We start from the raw sequence: 22,214 nt of genomic DNA, 5'->3' as shown, positions 1-22,214 counted from the left end.
ACTTTTATTTTTAACTAAAAACACTTTAAAATAAGTTAAAATACAAAAAACTCATCAAGGTAGATAGAAGAGTAACTTAGTAATATTTATCGGTTGTGTATTTATTATTTTTTATGCGTTTGTTTGCTTTGTTGGCTATTCTGGAAAATCACACAAAACCGCTATTGCTAGAATGAAGGGTTATGTTAATTGGAAGATTTTTTTTTCTCCCCTATTTTACGTAATAATAAATTGATTTCATATAATATGTTTAGCACGTCATAATTTTTTAAAATATAATGTTTGCACATATTGCCTTTCCGATAAAATAATGAAAAAAAAAAAAAAAAAAATGAGTAAAATAATGATAATTTGTCAATTAAGTAGGGGCGAGAAAAAATTTCTTATTCGCGGGTTTTTCTTCGTGTTAAAGGGAGATAATTTCGCGGACTTTTTCATTTCTACCTGACGGTCCTCTTAATCTAAAGATAAAGCTCACCGTTTTACTTATCGTTTTATTTCTGAAATAAGAAGTCTTCATTTCCCCCCGAAGCATTTCTCGTTTATTTCACCCCAGCAATGTCCGATTCGAGTGAAGATGAAAAAGACTCCCAACTTCCAAGTGGCGATGAATGTAAACAGAGGTGTGAAGCATTTGCGAATGTGACCGGCACCGATTCAGCCCTTGCCATGTTTTTCTTACAGAATGTTAAATGGGATCTTCAAGTGAGTAACGAAAACTTTTTAAATATTTAAATATATATATATGATGAGAATAATGGAAATATTATTCCGACGAAATGAAGAGATAAAAAAAATGAACAAACCAAGTTATGATACTATCTCGCTTTTCGGCAAAACTTTTATAAAAACTCGAAAGTTATTTTTATTTTGTCCACGATGTAAGAAAAAAATGGTTTATGTACGTTTTCCGCGCTAACAAAAATAATAAAAAAAGTTTTTTTTTTCTTTTTTACGACCTGCCCCGGTGTAGTATAAACACCTCCAACCACCCCGGCACCCCATGTTAAGACGGCTTTCAGAATATCTCCCCAAACCTCCCCATGTTAAGAACGGCTTTCGAGGTGTGGGGGGGTATTCCGAAAGCTGTTCTTAACATGGGGAGGCTGGGGTGTTTATAATACGCTGGGGCACGTCGTAAAAATTTAAAAAAAAAAAAAAAAATGGTCATTCAAATCGAATAATCGGTACTTCACGTGGACGTGGACCCTGCGTAAACTTTTTTAATGACTACTCCCTGAAAGCGCATGCACAAAAGGTTTGCATTGGTTTATTTAATCACGAAAACTGTTTGAGGCCAAGAAAAAAGGCCAAAAGCATAAATTGGGAGGGGGGGTGTTACTTATCAAAAAACAGTAAATGAAACTGCAGAAGCACCTGTTAAATGTTGTACAAGTTCTATAATCGAATAACCCCCCCTAAAAAAAAAAAAAAAAACGAAAAATAAAAATGTTTTTTTTTATACCGCTCGTGTAAATTTATTTATTTGTTTTTATTTATTTATTTATTTTTTTTTTTTTAGATCAATTAAAAAGCATCAAACTAACACTGAAAAATGGACCACATTTCTTTGTTTTTGAAAACTTTCTTATTTCAAATGTCTGCTAAAAAAATTCTTCCGCGATGTGACAAGTCATTTTACTATGCGTGTGCACGCATAAAAATAGCATAAACAAAGGGCGGTGAGAGGCAGGCACTAGGCAGTGATGCACAAACTAGTGCGAGGGTTCAGGGGTTAATACCATGCAAACGGTAAATTTGCGACGTGTTTGAATATAAGATTCGTTATCAGCGACCCCGAAAACATGAAGAACCAAATTTTATTGGTCGATGTTCTGTTGTAGTTAAAGTAAACATTTACCGAAAAAATAATAAGCAAAAAATAAAAATATTTAGTGGAGAAAATATAAAAATAAAATAAAAACAAGCACGAAATAAAAGTAGGAATCAAATTTACTCTAAGATATAAAAAATAAATTCAAAAAATAAAGTAAAGTAAATACACGCTCGATTAAAAAAAAGTGTATGAGATTACACAAAGAAAGTGAAAGAAACCCTTTTGCGCATTTCATGGAACAGTCATTAAAAAAAAAAAACGTTTACGCAGGGTCCACGTTCTCTGAAGTACCAAATAATTATATTGAATGACCATTTTTTTCTCTTTTGTTACTTTTGCAGTATACGAACCATGCTGAAATAAAATTATTATTTAGAAAACCATTCTTAAGATGAGGTGGAGGACTGGAGGATGTTGATGACTGACATTGATCACGTGGAGTCTCAATCATCACTCAACAAACAATAGTAGCTCCAATTAACGGTACCTAAGTCAACTTGAGTAGAGTATTTTTGGCACAAGAGCAGTTTTACCAGTGTATTTTATTTTTAATTTAGAAGACTTCCATTCGGGACAAGGGAAGACAATCACTAAATTTGGACTTAACTCTATCCAATGTAAAGAAACTGTTCGTTGATTTATAGGGACTATCAAAAGTCACCACAAAATTACCCCACCCTATATGTAACACGATGTAACTTTATTATAAATTAATATTATCAGTATGACTTTTGTACCATTTAAAAGAAGGGCAAAATAAACCAGTAATAATTAAAAAAATTTTTTTTTCATCAAACGAAAATAATGAAATTGCGAGACGAAAATCATGTTTACATAATTGACGCTTTAAAATAACGTTCCCATGTAGTAGACATTCCAAATGTGAAAACATACCCGTATTTAATAAATCTAGCAAAAATCAACTAATGGTCAGATTTTTGTGAAATTTTCGATACTTATCCATTTTAGAATGAAATTATATATAAAATGCAGTTTTTGTAAAATATGAGGGGAAATATTTTTTTAGTGCGTGTCCCCCCCCCCATATTTATTTTTTCGAAATTCGAACAAAATATATTTAAATCTATATAAATTTCTATTTATTATGAAACATAAGAGTTCAAATAAGTAAAAAATATTTTTCTTTTAAATTTAAATACACATATTGAACAAAAATTTATCTGTAAGTTGCAATTAAAAAATTAGTATAAACTTAATATTATGTTTTTTTTTGTTTTTTTTTTAAATAGCGTTTTTTCGAATTAATATATATTATAATCAGTTGAATTGCCAAGAAAAAGAAACTTTGTAAACATTAATTAATTTTTAAAAGATTAAAACGATTAAAATTTCATTATTTCCGAATGTTCCGTTACAACATAGATTTTTAATTGTGTTTAAATTTTTTTTTTTAAATATTAAGTTTTAATATAAATATGACTCTTGTCAGCTATTTTATTGCCAGATTAAAACCAATTTGAAAATATTATTGCACAATATTAAGCATTTTGTAGCCCCCCCCCTCATATTTTGTTCGTCTCTTTTTACCGAACAAAATATGGAAGCCCGTAGGTAACCATAAAAACATTCAGTAAAACCGTATTTCGTATTTAATATACAAATGTTTATAATATTATTAATCATTAAACTGTGTAAATCTTAAAACCTAACAAAGATTAATTATTAATTGCAGTTTGAAGAAGATAAACAAAAGGTTTTAAAAAATCGTTAAGTCGCTTCTGCTTTTCCATAGTTCGTATAGTACACACAAATCTGACGTCATGGAAACATGCGGTCCAATCTTCATAATCGTTTGGCAATCCCTATCGATTTAATTTATTCCAAAATTTGAACAACTTTTACAATAGCCAACAGAGCAAAAGAAAAATAAATCTTCAACTAATAAATATTACCAAAGGTAACAGTAAGAACTGGCCTTCGGGCCAAGATCACAGTGTAGTATCTGTTCTGATGCTGCACTTCACCTTTTCTGTCCTCAGTCAGTGAAGGAGAAATCCTTCATGACTGAGATAATTTTTATTTTTGTTCCTATCCAAAGAGCTCTTTGGGGCGGGGGGCTGGATTTTCCCCACATTAAAAAGCCGGCCTTGTGTCTAACTTTGCCCTCGTGGGGAGGCAAATAAATAGGAACATAAATTACTTGTATTTATTTATTTTTTTTTTTTTACAAGATTAGTATAAACACCCCCAACCTCCCCTTGTTAAAAACGGCTTTTGAGGTTGAAGGTGTTTATACTACACTGGGTACTCTCGTATAAAAAAAAAATAAACGATTACTCTTCTACCTACCTGGATAGGTGTGTAATGTCACTAAATAGGGTTAATGGGTGATATGAGAAAAATAATGCATTCAAAATGTTTCTTATCTTAAACCTTATTACATGTGAAGTCATTAATTAAGTTCTCATAAAAAATTTCACTTAATTTAATCAAGTAGTTTTTTTACAGAAGAAAATGACTCCTCATAAGATAAGAAATTTAATTTATTTTACCCATATAAACTAGAGAAAGCCTGATTAAAATGTGTAAGAATCAAGATGGATGTTGTCAGCAATTTCGTAAACCTAAATTTCAAAAACAAAAATCGAATGAAACAACGAAATGCAAGAAAAAAATAGCATGACAAATAATTTATTTTTTTTTATAATTTAGAATAACAAATAATTTAAACAACTTTCTTTTTTTTTTTTTTTTTTTTTTTTTTTTTTTTTCAAAGCAAACCGAGATAAAGCTGACTAGTTGGAACCTGACAATTTAAACAACTTTTATTGGTGCTAATGCACTAATGCAGAGAGTGATTCATGCTATTTTTTAAATCGTATTTCCACGTTTAATTAAAGTTTTATGTTTTTTTTATTCAATTGTAAGGTTAAAGTACACAATGGCTTTTTAAATAATAATGTTATTATTTTAGCACGGATCACTCTCTGCACGAGTACCCTTTTATTTTTACTCATGTAGAATAAATGCAAGGAAAAAAGTTTAAATCATTTGTCATTCTGAATAATGGTACTTGCTTAGTTTAATCAAGACATTAAAAATGAAAATATTGAAAAAAAATATTGTACGTATCTGTTATAGTATTAAGTTCTCATAAAAAATTTTACTTAATTTGATCAAGTAGTTTTTTACAGAAGAAAATCAAATTTTAATGAGATCAATCATATCTTGGCCATCTTGCCTATTTCACAGACAAGGAAGATAACTCCATCACTACTTAAAAGTGTTTATTTACTTTGAATCGAAAGTAGTGTAAAATCTGTTGAGTTAAAAAAAAATGTCTCGTTGCATCCATATCTACTTTTGATAATCGCTTAAAAAGCAAAATATTAGCAAAATACATAGAAACCCATCCAACAAATGTAATGTTCTACCAGTATTTTGGTTAATTTTTTTATTTTTGAGCGATTATTGAGGGTTGGTAACTCGACCAGCACTTTTTTCATTCTAATTGAACAGATTCGACACTATTTTTTTTTTTCAAAATAAATTAACACTTAAAAAAAACATCTAAGTAAATAGAAAATTCACTTATCTTGCCTTTGATAACATTTATTGGTTGTATACTTTTTACCTTTTTTGTTTTGTTGGCAATTATAAAAAAATGCCCCTAAATTTTAATCTGTTAAGAAAACTGTTTGTTTTCAAAAACAGTCACTCATTTTCAAAATTTCAATTCAATAACTGTTCTATTGATTAATATTTTGTTTTACATTGTCAAAACATTTCACTAATTTGACCAAAACTTCAATAAATTCAGTCATTCTCTTTCCTTGTCACATGTGAAATTATTCTAAAATGAAAAAGTTTGCTTTGGTAGGCTAAACTGCACTCGTATTGACATTTTTTTTTTTTTTTTTTTTTTTGACAAATCCCCCAAGAAATAATTATCAACTCCAAGTCATCATTTTTTTGTTTGTCTTAAAATTACAAAGTAAACTCTTCCTTTTCAATAAAGAATTCTGAAAATTTTGCTTTTTAATAGTAATTTAAAAATTTAATTGTAAACAAATCAAAAAGTGTTCAAGCAGTCACTGTTATCATTTCTAACTTTAACTAATGTACGATGACTGGACAAAAGTTCACCAAATGAAATTTGAAAACTTGTTACATTTTGTAAATTATTTAAAAAAAAAATGGTACTTCTGCGCTTTGACACAAATAATCAGAAATGGTCTATTGCATTGCTTGGAATGCTTAGGCCGATCTCACTGATAGAAACGATTAATCAATGAGAAATCAATAGCAAATGCTCTGTTGGGCTTTAGCTGATAAGAATATAAGCAGATTTTTTTTTTTTTTTTTTTTTTGTTTACATGAATTGGAAGAAATAAAATTTTAATTTTAATCCTGCTAAAAATTCAAGTAAGCCAAATGGAAGATAGTGTTACAAATTTATCGTTGCTGGATAGATTGCTGTAGACACCAGAGGGTGTGCTAGTTTTTTTGTCAGAAAAGAAATTATATCCACACATCGTTGACATTCAAGATCTGTGGCATATAAGAAAACTACCATCAGTGAGTGCTGGTTTTATTTGGAGGTGCACTGATGCTAAATGCAGGCAATGGACTTCCTTGCGTCATGGCCAATTTTTTTCTTAGTCAAAACTTGAAATCCCTACAATTCTAACAATAATATATCTATGGTCCCACAACATATTCCCAAAAAATTTCTGGAGGGAATATGGGACACATTTTGACCATACTATGGTAGACTGAAGAAACTTTATAAAGCACATTTGCCAGGACTATTTCCTAAGGAATCCTCTGTAACTTGGAGGCCCAGTGCACACAGTTGAAATCGATGAGTTAGTATTTAATCGATGAAAGTATAATGTCGACTAGCTGCTTGAACTGCTCTATGACACTACCAAGAGGATGTCTTGGTCATTGTACCAAAGTGAAAATCCTCCTTCATATAATTAAGAAATATATTCTATCGGGAACCACCGTCATATCAGACTGTTGGAAGGCCTACAGCAGTTTAGGAGGTGAAGGGTTTCACCACATCACGGTTAACCATAGCCTTCATTTCATAGACCTCTCGATGAAGGTTACAACATATCATGTGGAGCGTATATGGAAGGAGGTGAGGCAGTGCAACAAACAGGAACACAGAACCAGCTAGGAACTTTTAGAAAGTTACCTAACTGAGTTTATGTGGAGGGCAAAATTTGGGAAAAATCCATTTGTCTTCATTATAAACTAAATTGCAGAAAGATACCAGCTAGGGGAGTTTCCTTTTTTCATATTCACTGGTTCTTTTAATCCCATTTTGCGTACAGCTGTCCTACAGTCGACTAAAAAAAATCCTAAGAAAATATCCTAGCCTGTAGCAAATTCGTCCCTCAAACACGCACCCCCCCAAAAAAATAAAAACACATTCCTGCGCACAAAAAAAAAATTAAAAACAAAGCTTTCCTTACAATTTTTCTTCAGTTTTTTTAATCATTCTTTCTTGATACAATAAACTTAAAAAATAAAAATTACTTTCTTGAAAAATAAAACAAAAACAAAACATTTGTAAACATGTTGAGCAACCCCCCCCCCCCCAAAAAAAAGGTTTTCCTAACAATTTATCTTAAAAGCATGAGTTGGTAGATGGAGAAGTACCAATAAAATCATGATACTTATGCATTTTAATATCCCCAGAAAATTTTCATTTTAGGAGTGGTTCATCTACAGCAAGGAAAGAGCTAACAGTTCCTTACCCCACCATGTTAGGAATGGCTTGCTAAATTTGATGAGGGTGTTAAAATGCATAAGTGCCAAATTTAATGTACTTTTTTGCTTGTAGTTTCCTACTATTCCACAAAACAGCATCTAATGGTGAGACCCACCTGGGAGTTTTGGGGAATCATGAGTGACTTCTTAGTTTTCAGTACTCTCAGGTCCATTCTAAGCGAGAATGGGGGTACATGTTACAGTACCATTTAATGGTTGAATAAAGATTATCATTTACAAAATAAAGAAAAAATAAATCTACAATGACTCTTTTCGTATAATTAATTAAAAAAGATATCTTAAATGGAAGAATACTCCCAATCAAGCAAGATCCCATTCCTTCACTGTAGAGGTCTCCAGATGCTACAGGCTTTCTACTCCCAACTTCTTTACTTGAACTCTTAACCTTTAAAATTCCCTTCCTGCTTCCTTGACTGTATCAACATGCAAAAGTTTAATATAATGTGAACAAGCACCTCGCTGCACAACTCCACATTTAGGATTCTCCTAATTCACAGTAGCCCCTTAAGTCTCAGTAGCATTGGACCTTGTTTGGGGTTGAACAAATGTTTAAAGAAAATGAAAGAATTGAAGTATTTTGTAAATGAAATGTATTTCTTATCATATAATCTTTTTTATTTCACATTTTGTTAATTTTGTTTTGTGTTGAAGATAATTTTCTTTGAAATTATTAAAATTTGATGATGAAGCAGTTTTTTTACAAAGTCATTTATCTTATTAAAAATTATCTTAATAAGTAAACGTCATGTGTGTGGCTAAAAGTTCCTTACAAACACATCATTGGATATCATATGATGCTGACCTTGTAATTTTTTTTTTTTTTTTAAGGATCAATTATACTAGAGGCACCTCAGAAACGGCCAAAAGGACATATTTTGGCTTGACACTGGTATCTTTTATTTCTAGTTAAATTATAAACAATTGTAGAAAACAGATTTGCAAAATTCTGTATCAGCAAAAGGCCACACACACGCGCAAACACAACCTGTTATTCGTTTCCAGTAATAATAACCACATGAGTTGTTGCATTTGGTTGGTGCATAGTTCTTATAATCACTGCAAACGTTTGGTGGTGCAACTAACTCCTCTTTGCCACATGCATTGAAAGATCAATCTCTTTGTAAACATGGGTTTTTAAGCTCCAGTTTTTCTAATCGATGCCTTGGACATCTTACTACTGCTGTTGCTGAATGCTTTCTCTAAGAACAACTGGTTGTAATTGTATGAGCTGAGGAACTTTACAATTAATTTAGGTTTGACATTCAAACATTTACAAACTGTATACTTCATTCATAAGTAAACATGTATTGTCATATTTGCACTGATTTCACTAAATATACAAATAAATATTATAATAATTATAATTAAATGTGTGTATGTATGTTTGTATGTGTGTTTGTGTGTCTGCTAAAAACTTTCGACAGACAGAACAAAAATTCACAAACTTGGTATCATATTGAAGCTTCATCCTTCGCCCGAAAAATATTGAATAATTGGCCAAAAACGTTAATTTTTTCACACCGAAATCGACAATTTTCTACAGGGGGAGGGTCAACAAAAACCGTCCTCTCATGACGAGATTGGTTCTACACATGCGTCAGATGACGTCATGACCTAATTTAGTTTAAATAGTTGAAGAACTGACTGAATTTCATGTATGTCGTATTAACTCAGTTGGTTAGAGCGTTGGTTCATTATCTAAACGTTCTGGGTTCGAATCGTGTGAGATGTCTTTTTTTTTTTTTTTTCAATTTTTTAAATTTAAATATTGAACCAGTGTTATTTAAGCCATTTTTTACATAAGGTTCGTTTTTCTGTTTTTTTGTTTTTTTTTACTTCGCTTATTCTTAGGTTTTCATTAACACCCCCGACCGACCACACACACCCAAAAATCCCCGGGTACCCACCTATGTTTTTAAAATTTTAATATCGAAACAGGCTTATTTAAGCCATTTTTCACATGTTTTTTTTTTAACGTTCATTTTTCTATTTTCTTTTTGTTTTTGTTTTTTTCGATTTTTTTACATTTAACATCGTTTGTTTGCGTTACGTTAGGTCAACAAAAACGGTCCTCTTGTGACAATGACCGATTCTACGCATGCGTCAGATGACGTCGTGACCTGATTTACTTTAAATAGTTGAAAAACCGAACAAATTTTGTGAACGTCACCTTAGCTCAGTTGGTTAAAGCCTTGGTTCATTATCTAGACGTTTTGGGTTCGAATCGTGGTGTGAGATGGGTTTTCTTTTTTTCGATTTTTTATTTTTTTATTTTTTTAAATTTTAATATCGAAACAGGTGTATTTACGCCTTTTTTCACGCGTTCGTTTTTTGTTTTCATCGTTCGTTTGCCTTACGTTAGTTTTATTTGTGTTTTTTTTCCCGCTTAGTGTTAACGTTGTTTTCTTTTTTACTTTGCTTATAACAAACAAACCTATGTCGTCGTAATGCTTGACGACTTCTGGTTGCGCACCTGTCAATTTGGTTCTTAAATTCAAACATCTTTCAATAACTCATTCTGGCTGGCCGATTTTATTTTCAAACTTTGCCTCAGAGCTTCGGGTTTGATCCCCCCCTCACTCAGGTTCTTTTTTATTTAACACCACACACACCTCCAAACACCCGGGCATCGCTGGGTACCCCCACCCCTCCGAGCTAGTCTATATATATAAAAGCAAAAATGTGCGTATGTATGTTTGTATGTGTGTTTGTGTGTCTGCTAAAAACTTTCGACAGACACAACGAAAATTCACAAACTTGGTATCATATTGAAGCCTCATCCTTTGCCCGAAAAATATTGAAAAATTAGCCAAAAACGTGAAGTTTTTCACCCCGAAATCGACAATTTTCGACAGGGGGGGGTGTCAACAAAAACGTACTTTCGTGACGACGACCAGTTCTACGCATGCATCAGATGACGTCATGACCTGATTTTGTTTAAATAGTTGAAGAACTGACTAAATTTCATGTACGTTGCGTTAGCTCAATTGGTTAGCGCGTTGGTTCATTATATAAACGTTTTGGGTTCAAATCGTGGTGTGAGATTTTTTTTTTGATTTTTTTAAAATTTAAATATTGAACCAGTGTTATTTAAGCCATTTTTCACGTAACGTTTGTTTTACTGTTTTTTTTTTTTTTTACTTAGCTTATCCATCCCCGACCACACACCCAAAAACACCTGGGTACCCACCGATTTTTTAAATTTTAATATCGAAACAGGCTTATTTAAGCCATTTTTCACGTTTTTGTTTGGTTTTAACGTTCATTTTTCTATTTTCTTTTTGTTTTTTCGATTTTTACATTTAACATCGTTCGTTTGCCTTACGTTAGTTTTTTTTTTCGATGTTTTGATTACCCCCCCCCATCCCACGCTTAAGTTTTAACGTTCGTTTTTGTTTTCTTTTTTTACTTTGCTTATAACAAACAAACCTGGTCATTGACCTCATTTGCTGAATAGCTATTGCTTACGTCGTCGTCGGTGTGGGTACCTGTCAATTTGGTTCTTACTTAAATAAATTCAAACATCTTTCAGTAACTCATTCAGGCTGGCCGAACGGTTCATGTTTTTTTTTTCACATTTTATTTTCAAACTTCGCCTCAGGGCTTCGGGTTCGCCCCCCCCCTCCCCCCGGTTTCTTTTTTATTTAAGAGCACACACACACCTCCAAACACCCGGGCAATGCCGGGTACCCCCACTAGTCTATATATATAAAAGCGAAAATGTGTGTGTGTATGTTCGCTTTTTGTGTATATCTGCAAAAGGCCTTTTTCAGAGAAGCGATTGGTCGGCTCACAACTTCTTAAAACTTTTTATATCACGCCTAAATCATAATATCTACCAGTTAACAACGGGTTGCCTATTTAATTTGCTCGACTTTGAAAAGATAAATATTCAACATTTTTCGATCGCCACATGTGGATTCGGCTTTTTCGTATAATAAAAGCGAAACTAATTTTGGCGGCATAGTTCCAGTCGCGATCGCCGGAAACGTCTAAAAGCAATCAGCTTTGATCAGTGTGGAGTTTCTCCTTAGATCATACAATGACTATTCAATTTGGACAATCCCCTTTTTATGAGGAGTTGGTTTCCCCCCCAACATCTTGGAGAAACAAAGAAAAAATTTTTAAAAGCTGCCCCGCAGTGAATAAAATACTGCGCCGCAGTCAAAGTTAACCTCACTAAGTCATTAAGTACGGGCACCTGCCAATTCTTAATACTTAAATAAATTCAAACATGTTTCTGTTACTATTTCGTGGTAGCCCAGTGGTTAACGTCGCACTTTTTTTCACACTTTAATTTCCTACTTCGCCTCAAGGATTCGGGTTCGAAACTTCATACTTAGCTAGCAAAACTTGTTTTTTATTTTACCCCCCCCCCCCGACACAAACATCCGGGCAAGATTTGATGAGGATGGAAGATCAAAGAATACTTTCTTAATGCCTTTTTAAAGTATGGGAGAACCACATTGAAAGCAGGGATGGGAGTTTTTGGGTTAGATGTAGGACAGTTGAGGTAGCAATCAGTTCAATGGGGAAGGCCAAGGAAAACATGGTCCATTTCTAAAATCTTTCTGGCACATGTCAGCATGTAAACACATTAAACTGATGATGATGATATTTTGCCCTTTATTAAGCCACTATTGCCCGGGTGTTTGGAGTGGTGTGTGCTGTTAAATAAAAAAGAAACTGGGGGGGGGGAGGGGGTAGTATCGAACCCGAAGCCCTGAGGCGAAGTTTGAAAATAAAATTGGCCAGCCAAAATGAGTTACTGAAAGATGTTTGAATTAATTTAAGTAAGAACCAAATTGACAGGTGCGCGCAGTCGTCGAGCGTTACGACGACAGCAAATGAGGTCAATGACCAGGTTTGTTTGTTATAAGCGAAGTAAAAAAGAAAACAACATTAAAACTTAAGCGGGGGGGGGATTAAAACATCGAAAAAAAAAACAAAAAAAAACAACGTAAGGCGAACGAATGATGTTAAATGTAAAAATCGAAAAAACAAGAAAGAAAAATGGCTTAAATAAGCCTGTTTTGATATTAAAATTTTAAAAATCGGTGGGTACCCGGGTGTTTTTGGGTGTGTGTGGTCGGTCGGGGGTGGGGGTGTTAATGAAAATCTAATAATAAGCGAATTAAAAAAAAAAACAGAAAAATGATCATTACGTGAAATATGGCTTAAATAACATTAAATTTAATATTAAAATTTAAAACATCGAAAACAAAAAAAATCTCACACTACGATTCCAACCCAAAACATTTAGATAATGAACCAACACTCTAACCAACTGAGCTAACTTGACATGCATGAAATTGTGTCAGTTCTTCAAATATTTCAACTAAATCAGGTCATGACGTCATCTGACGCCTGTGTAGAACCGATCCCGTCATGAGAGAACGGTTTTTATTGACCCCCCCCCCTCCCGCCTTTAGAAAAGTGTTGATTTCAGGGTGGAAAAATTAACGTTTTTAGCCAATTTTTCAATATTTTTCGGGCAACGGATGGGGGCTTTCATATGAGACCAAATTTGTGAATTTTTGTTCTGTCTGTCAAAGTTTTTAACAGACACACAAACATACACACATACATACATACATACATTTTCGCTTATATATATTTACTAGCGAGGGGTACCCGGCGTTACCCGGGTGTTTGGAGGTGTGTGTGTGTGGGGGGGTTTTAAAAAAAAAGTAAGTATGAGGATCGAACCCGAACCGTTGAGGCAAAGTTGTAAATTAAAGTGTGAAAAAAAAAAGTGCGACGTTAACCATTGCCCCACCGCGAGATGCTTACGGAAACACGTTTGAATTTATATAATTACTTGGATTTAGCAGGTGCTCGTTTTAATGAGTTAATGAGGTTAAGTTTGACTGCGGGATTTCATTTACTGCTGAACGCTTTTTTTTTCCCCCCCAAAGATGTTGTAGGAAAAAGACTAACCCACATGCGACGAGCGACAAATATTGAATATTTATCTTCCCATTTATTTGTTCTGATCAGTTTTCTTAATTTAATTCTGGGACTTTCACGTGCATATCTAAGCTGACCTAATTTTTAACGCTAATTTTCGTGCTTCTTGTCTGGGTCAGTTTGACCTTGCTTTGCAAAGTTAAATCTTCACCGCTTTTCGGGTGTTTTTTTTTTTTTTTTTTAAACCTTAAATTTTTTTGATTCATCCAGCCTTGACAGATGTGTTTTTAAATATTCTCTCCAGTACTTTTCTTTTAATGATTTGGAATTCATTCCATTTGCGCTTTTTTCCAAGGAACTCTGCCTTTTGGATTATTTTGGACCATTTGGAATTTACCCATTGGATTGAAATTTTAAATTCGACCGTTTTGGATTTTACCATTTTTGGATTTTTACCCTTCACCGGACTGTCCATTCATGTGAAATCTTTTTATCATTTTTCTTTTGCCTCCTGTTCCCCTTACCTCACCCTTTTTTTTAACCAAGTAAGATCTGTGACTTACTTGTAATTTAATTAAATACTTTTATATGCAAAATCCGATCCTGCATTTTGCTAATTCCTGCCCTCTGATGAGAAGGAGTATTTCTTCGAAACTCTGCGGATTAAGGACTATCCACTTGTGTTTCATTTTTTAAAATTAAATATGTTTTTAACTCTTTTTCAAGATGTCTTTTAACATGTTTTATTAATCATTTGTTCATATTATAAGCTCTATTTCCTTTTCGGTTTTATTGAGCTTTTACATCTGGTTGAGATTACTTATAAATATTAACTCTTTAATACTTATAATATATTTTAAGTTTACCATTTTGATTACCTTGGTAAACTTATTGTAATTTTTTATTTATATTTATATTTAATTTCTATTAAGAATAAAAAGGCCAGATTGTTATTTGCCGAAAAACATTTGTGTTGGGAAGAAAAAAAATGGGAAAAGGTTCATTTTACTGATGAATCTAAATTTAATCTTTTCGGATCAGATAAAAGACCACATGTCAGAAGAAAAAATGGAGAAAGACTGTCCCCTAAGTGCGTTAAAAGTACAGTAAATTTGGAGGCGGCAGTATAATGGTATGGGGCATGATATCTTCAAAAGGAACTGGCCCCCTTGTGAGAATTCATGGAAAAGTTAATGCCCGAATGTACAAAGAATTGATTAGAGAACATGTGGTACCTAATCTTTCTAATTCTGATATCTTTATGCAAGACAACGCACCGTGCCATAAAGCAAAAATAGTTTTAGAAGAGCTAAATAGATCCAATATTTACGTTATGGATTGGCCAACTCAGAGCCCAGACCTTAATCCAATTGAAAATGTTTGGAAAATTATTGGTGATAAGATCACAGAAAAAACCCAAAAAAATCTTGATGATTTATGGGAATGTATAAAAACATCCTGGAATAATATTTCACCTGTAACATGTGAACGATTGGTTCTATCTTGCAGCAAAAGATGCCATAGTGTGATTGAAAACAAGGGGCTTTTCACTAAATACTGAAAGGATTCTTTATTTTTTCATAATGAATTTCCCTCGTTCCTTAACTTTTGGACGCCTGTAATTTAATTAAATTTATTTATATGTAAAAAAAACTAATATGTATTAAAATCAAAAATTAAAATTTTTTTTTCTTTAACTACCATTATTAAACATTGGAAAATTCACCAAAAATTTTTTTTTTCCTAAAGTTAGAAGCCATTAAAAAAAAAAAAAAAATGATCGATCGTTCCTAAACTTTTGGACGCTACTGTATATATATACAAATTGTACTTGCAAAACTTTTTATGATGAACAAACCAAACAAATATTGAAAAAAAAAAAAACATTGAGTGATAGAATCCTTATTTACTTTCCTGTAGACAAGGTCAGTTTTTTACATAGGAAAAATTCAGCTCTGCAACATGGAGAACTTTAGATTAAATAAAAAAGTTTTATTTACAAAACAAAAAAAAGTTACAAACTTTTATTAACCAAAATATATAAACAAATAAAAATTTAATGTTTTAAAAAAAATTTTTTAAATATATTAATTTTTACTCACTAAATTTAATATTTTACAGAAATATTTAATACATTTTTTGAAACGATCCTCTGTTTTGGTTAGGAACAATGTGTAGTATCTGTTTTGATACTATACCCCATCTTTTCTGTCTACACTCTGTAAAAGAGGTCTTTCTAGACTCAAGCACTTTTCATTCTAGAGTTTCTCCTCCTTAGGGAACAGAATGTTCCCCACATTAAAAACCAACCCTGTGTCAAACTCTGCTCTCATGGGGAAGTAATAAATATGAACGCCCTCCAAAGTTTACAAAGCAAAACATTTTATAAAACAATCTGCAAATACATAAGATTATTTGTTTGAAAGAATTCAATATCTAGTCAAAATGTGTCCTTTTCGTTGTTTCTGAATTTGGTGGGCCTCAAGTATAATTAGTCCCTTCCTCCTCTCTAAACATATTGTAATGGTTCTTTCCTTTAGTCATTGGTTAAAAATAAGGTTAATTTTTTCTATTAGACCTCTAAATAAATAGGTCACATTGTCAATCTATCAAAGTAATTTGAAATTGTATATAAATAAGTTTTTGTCTCATTTGGGTTATTCCAACTACTGTTCTCATCTTGAGTGTTGTTCTCACAATGTTTCTGTTGATATAACCTTCAACCTTCTTTTGGGTGGGGGTGGGGGATGTTTCTGCTGAACTAAGGAGTCTTTTTGTCAAACTTGGAAATCAAAACAGAATTTTGAACAGAGCTCTTTTTAATCCACAAGGTTGGAGCAATAACTGGGTAGAAGTCGTAAATAGTTCACAATTGTATTCTATGTATTGCCTGTACCAAGAATTGAACTGCAAGGTCTCAAGTTTGACAGAAAGATTTTCGAGTTTGACGGAATACAGCTGAAGAGGGTCGGACGTTACATCAACCAAAATGTTGTAAAAATAACTTGAGATGAGAACAGTAGTCTGAATAATTCAAATGATACAAAGCAAAATAAATGATTGATTTTTAAACTTTGTTTTTCCCATAATTGTTGTTGAAAAACTTTACCTCTGACTATCAAACTTGAAGAATAGGAATTAGTTATTCAGGTTTGTAGTTTGCAAACACAGTATTTGCTGCCCTCATCTCCATCTGAGATTTGGTAAATATGGAAGCATGCGATGTTCAAGCCTTAAAAGTCACACCAACCGACCTAACCAAGCAAAAGTTAACTTCATATTAGACATCACAAATCATCGTAGAGTTTTGCGTGAAAACGAATAAATATGGAAAAATTCCTTTCAATTTCAACATATCTCATTTCGTTTTGAAGTATTATTTATCACCCAACTTACGATAGGAAGATGTGACATAAGGTTAGGAAAGTGGGATTTAAAAAGCCAGCACCTTAGAAGAAAAGCACTCTGTCTGAATAAAAATTGCCTGGGCAACACCCTTGGCATTTCTCAATAGAGGTATCTCAAGCAATTAGCAATAAACTTCTCAAAGGATGAGATGGCAAAGTTTTGGAAAGTGGATCTCCTAGAGCTGTACATGACCATATCTCAGGCTTACAGAAAACAAGCCATCTTAAAAAGTAGCATAGACTTTGCCAGTCCGATTAAGGTATGAACTAACCCTGAAGGGTTAAGTTTTTGGAATTCTTTTGATAAAATTTGGATTCAAACAAAAGTTCACCTGTTTTTCTCTTTATAAATGTGCAATGTTTTTCTCTTGTGCCATTAGTCTTTTTTTTCTTTTTTTTTGTGCAATTACACTATAATAGTAAAATTTGGAAAACAAAAAATCTATTAAAAAAAACAATGGTATCTACTGACTTTTTGTGTCACTTTCAACTAAAAGTAATTGTATCTACTTAATTGGTAAATCAGAAGTACTTAAATATTATCGCATTATTTGAAAATAACATGCGTTTTCCATCTTTATTGTAAAAACCCTTGCCATATTTCTTTGGGAACACGTGACATAATAACAAGGAAACAAGGTTAATGATCATTAACCTACAATTTATTAAAAAATTGTCAAGAGTTACATAGTTGGATCTCTCTGGTGTGTTTTTTTTTTTTTTTTAGCGGAACATTTTATTTTCATTAATTTTCGTCAAAAAAATGTTTTCTTTAATAATTTTTTAATGTATTCATTACTATGACATGACAGTTAAGTAGAGGCCATTGGTTTGCCTTGAAATTCAATATTAAAAATTTTCAATCTCGCTATTATAATGTAGTTGCATTTTTTAAATTAATTTTTTTTTTTTTTTTTTTTTTTTAAATTAGTTTACTATTTTCATTGACGGGTGATTTCTTTGTTAATTCAAGTTTTTGCTATGCAATATGTATGATTATATATCTGCATATGAAAAGAAATCCATCTTAAAGATGAAAGCCCAGTCATTTGTGTAGTGGACTCTCTAGAGAATTTGAAATTGTTTTTCACAATAGACATCCAAGTTGAAGAGTTTAGTGAGTGAAATTTTTACCCTATTATCCAATTGGTTTTCCATTTGTTTTTACATGGTCATATCTGAGATTTTTCTTTATTTACTATTAAAAGAAACTTGACCACTCCTTTACTATAAATCATATTACAAAGATTTTATATATTAGCTGTTGAAATTGCATTTCTGTATCTTTTATTTTTATTTTTTTGTACTTTTTTTTCAAGAGATAATGGGATTTTTGCCCAATATTTAGGTTGGCTGGATTATTGTTTTCATTTACCAAAAGGTGACATTACATTTCTACATGTCTGCATTTTTAGTTATACATCAGATATAAAGAAAATTTCAATATATTTTGCCATTTTGGTACACTAACCTCTTAGCTGGTTTGTGATACCTGCTGATACATTTGATAGGCTAATGCAAACACAATTGTTGTTATTTTAGTTTTCTTTCTATACTTCCCAAAATTGAGTTGTTTACCTTACCGTTTTACCCATAGCTGGAAAGAGAAGGACCACAGATGGATTCATAAGTTAAAATGATGGAAGAGCCCCAATATCACTGCCATTTCTGTTTTATATTAGATATAACAAAATTGTTCAAAGTAGACAAACAAAATCTAAAAAAATAATTTAAAATTAATTTCTTTCAAATCATTTAAATTTTTTTTTCAGGCTGCAATAAATTACTATTTTGAGAAGAATAGTGGGTCTCCTCGTCCTCTTCCATCCACTGAAGGTCAGGCAAAACGAAAGCGAGAACCAGAACCAACCACAGCAGACTCATGTCAAAGTGCAAAACGACATTCTTCTGTAGAACCACATTCTTTGATGTAAGTAAATATTTATTATCAATGAAATTAAAAAATAAAATAAAAAAGGATTAGACCTTACTTTAAAAGTAGATTTTTTTTATTTTCACTTTTTAATTTTGTTAATATATTATGTTTTTAGATGTTTTTATTTCAATTAAAATGTCTATTTTAATCTTTACTTTTTTTTTTACTTTAAATTTTTTTTATTAAACCAGGAGTGTTTAATATAGAAGGTCAATTCTTACAGTTCTTTTTGAAATAAATGGTTTAAATGTTAGTAAAACTAATCATCAAACCTGCTTTTATATTTATTGATGATGTCTGCTTAGAAGGCAAAATTGTTTGATATATAAATTTAGTTTCAATTTTGTTTAATTGTTCATAGATTATTTTTTAATGAAATCATAACGCTTTATTTTGAGAAGTTCAGGTGGCCTCTACCATTTCCCAGTACAAACTCTTCACTTGCCATATCATATTTGATTGATTCAAAGTGATTCAACAATTCTGACAGAACTCAAATACATTCAGTTTGCAGTTATCTGCATCGCACTGCAGGAAATCTACTATTGATTTTAAAGAATTATCTGTAAATAATGACTTCAGAGTGTAAAATGCAAAAGTCGAGTATCATGGTTCCATTGTACTCTAACAAGAAACATTCATTTTGAATACGCCAGTCTTATCAAAGAACTAACTGTTGATTTTATGAAATTATTTTTACATAATTACTTGAATTAAAGTTAAACATACAAAAGTCGAGTATCAGTAGCATTACAAGCATATGTGCTTCAACAAGTCATATCTTTTTTATTTGTGGGTCAATTTTTTAAAGAATTACATTGCTGGAAAGAGAATACGATAAGCATTCCAAAGATGTTAATTTATTTTTCTTTTTTGCGTTCAATGTTTTTATGCTCCTAGTTAAAAATGAAAAAAATGGTAAAAAATGACGACCGCAGAAAGGGAAACTGTTTATTCAATGTTTACATTTCATACGTTAGGTTTGGATACGTATGCGCAGGGTCAAATTTGATTGGATATGGCTGAAATTTTACAAAGCATAGAAGTTCATCTCTACTGGACTTTGATTTATATTTTTACGACCATAGGAAGCAAAGTTATGATCAAGCAATGTTGACGAAGACTATTTCAAGATTGATAAAATAAATCGGTATATATCATCAATTTTCATATAGATAATAGTTTCGGAATTATTTTCGTGTATAATATGTAAATATTTAATAATTATTGTGTGGAAATTTCTTTTAAATGTTATCTATTTATAGAAATTCAAATCTGCTTAACAGGGGAAAAACAGCTTGTAATGTGCTCAGCTGACTAAAGTTAGTGCATTAACGAGTTTCGTTTATATTCTATTAAAAATAAAAAACTTTTTTCTTTCAAAACAAAAACAGAAAAATCAGTCTCATTTTTTATTCTTAGTTTGTCAATTTAAAAAAATCATTTTCAAGTTTTTCAAATTTGATTTCCAAACAATACTATTGTTTTTAACGCTTTTAGTACACATGTACTAAAAGCGTTAAAAGGCAACAAAATGTACGAAGTACATGCGTTTCTGTTATCATTGTATTTATAACTTCTTGTACTTAAGATAGAATTGTGTTTTTAGTGGTAACAAAAAAACAAAACAAATATATAACAAATAAAAGGTACTTGTGCACTTATGCTACCATGCTGAAATAATATTATTATTTAGAAATCCATTCTTAACATGGGGAAGCAGGGTATTTTGTTAACTATTCTGTACTTTCACCTAACAATTAAATAAAATATATCGTGAAACTTGAATTTATTTTTAACTCCTTGTAAAAACCATTTTTTCGAATCTGTAAAACAACCCCCTTTCTTTTTTTTTTAACTGAGGATATCTAAATATCAATAATAATAATTAGGTGGTTCGATAAAGAATTTCATTGTGATGCATTTTGTAACTTTTTACCTGTTTTTCACCTTAACATTTTTCTTTAAAATGACTAAAGGTTTTCGGGTATGCTGAAAACGAATATCACATTTAAATTTTCCGCAAATAATTAACTTTCCAGATATTAAGCAATGTCATTTCTTCTGTTATTGCTGGTGGCCATCTTGGTACATGCATTTGTGCATAGTTTCTCAGGGTTACGTTTGTGCGCTGGCCACCAGCGATTACATAAGAAATGACATTGCTTAATATTCTTATTTGCAGTAAATTTAAATGTGATATTCATTTTCAGCATACCCTAAAACCTATAAAAGTAATCATTTTAAATGTTAAGGTGAAAACAAGGTAAAAAAATTACTGTTTTATTTCTTTGTTTACATAGTTAAATTTTCAGTAAAACAACAGAATAGAAATGGCAAAAATTTCCATCAAAATACATGGCTGAAAAATACATCTCCCTCAAAACCTTTAAAAGAAACCAATCATAAAGATACCCAATCTCTACTTAAAGTAAAAATTTCCATGAGGATAAGTGCAGTCTTTCCTCATGAAAGACTAAAATCTTCAAAAGGAGTGATTAGAAGCTATGAGCTATCATTAGCAACATTAATTAGAAAGAATTAAAAACTGAACTGAAAAAGCAAGGAGTGATCAACCACACCAGTATCAACATAAAGACACAACAAAATAACTACAAATACATATATATTAACTTTCAACACACCAACAATACCCAAAGAAATTAAGATTGTCTACTTAAACGTAAAAGTAGACCAATACATTCCAGCCCTGTTAAGGTGTTTCAACTGCCAAAAATATGGACATTATAAAGAAGTCTCTAAAGGAAAAAAGAATATGTGGAAAATGCGGCAACAGAGAACCAGACCACACCAAAGAAGAATGCATAAATGAGGTGAAATGCACTAACTGCAGAGAAGACCATCCGGTGTTCTCTAAAATATGTAAAACATATGAAAAAGAAATAATGGAAGTAAAGTACAAAAAAACATAACATTCCCAGAAGCCAGAAAAATAGTTGATATGAACCTGAAAGGCAACACATATGCTAACACGATAAAAAAGACAACTAAACCATGCCGACATAATGAAATACATGATCAATATAAGGAACTGATAAACAAACTGATAATGTTAAAGAATTGCTAGAATTTCAAAATAGTCTAAAAGAAAAATACTCAAACCTGGAAAATAAAACAATAGAAATGACAAATCCAAAAAAAAGAAAGTAAGATTCCATCTACAACAGAAATATTTAAAAAAAATATCACAGAAACCAACAAAACAACCACCAGAAATTAATAAAAATATAAGCAATGATAAAACAGCAAATAAAGAATGCTCCAGAAAAGAAGAAAACCAAACAATAGACACTCAAAATAGATTCCAAATTCTATAAAAAATGGAAATCGAAAAAAC

General features: G+C 31.6%; 1 protein-coding gene across 3 annotated transcripts in view; it reads left to right on the top strand.

Moving 5' to 3' along the window:
- The first annotated feature begins 403 nt into the window (after positions 1–403).
- LOC145293675 (tyrosyl-DNA phosphodiesterase 2-like) overlaps positions 404–22,214 on the top strand; it is a 51,902-nt gene continuing 30,091 nt past the window's right edge. Inside the window, exons 1-2 of one of the 3 annotated variants that reach the window (XM_080140051.1) lie at positions 404–705; positions 18,693–18,850. In XM_080140051.1, the coding sequence (XP_079996177.1) occupies positions 559–705; positions 18,693–18,850 (305 nt within the window). In that variant the 5' untranslated portion in view covers positions 404–558. Of the gene's footprint in view, positions 706–16,182; positions 17,181–17,606; positions 17,625–18,692; positions 18,851–22,214 lie in introns of those variants that run through there. The other 2 variants (XM_080140052.1, XM_080140053.1) reach the window with 2 other exon arrangements.

The sequence above is a fragment of the Euprymna scolopes genome, chromosome 15 (genome assembly GCF_053919585.1).
Source record: "Euprymna scolopes isolate OS-2025 chromosome 15, ASM5391958v1, whole genome shotgun sequence".
NCBI lineage: Eukaryota > Metazoa > Mollusca > Cephalopoda > Sepiida > Sepiolidae > Euprymna > Euprymna scolopes.
This window is presented reverse-complemented; position numbering and strand designations above follow the sequence as displayed.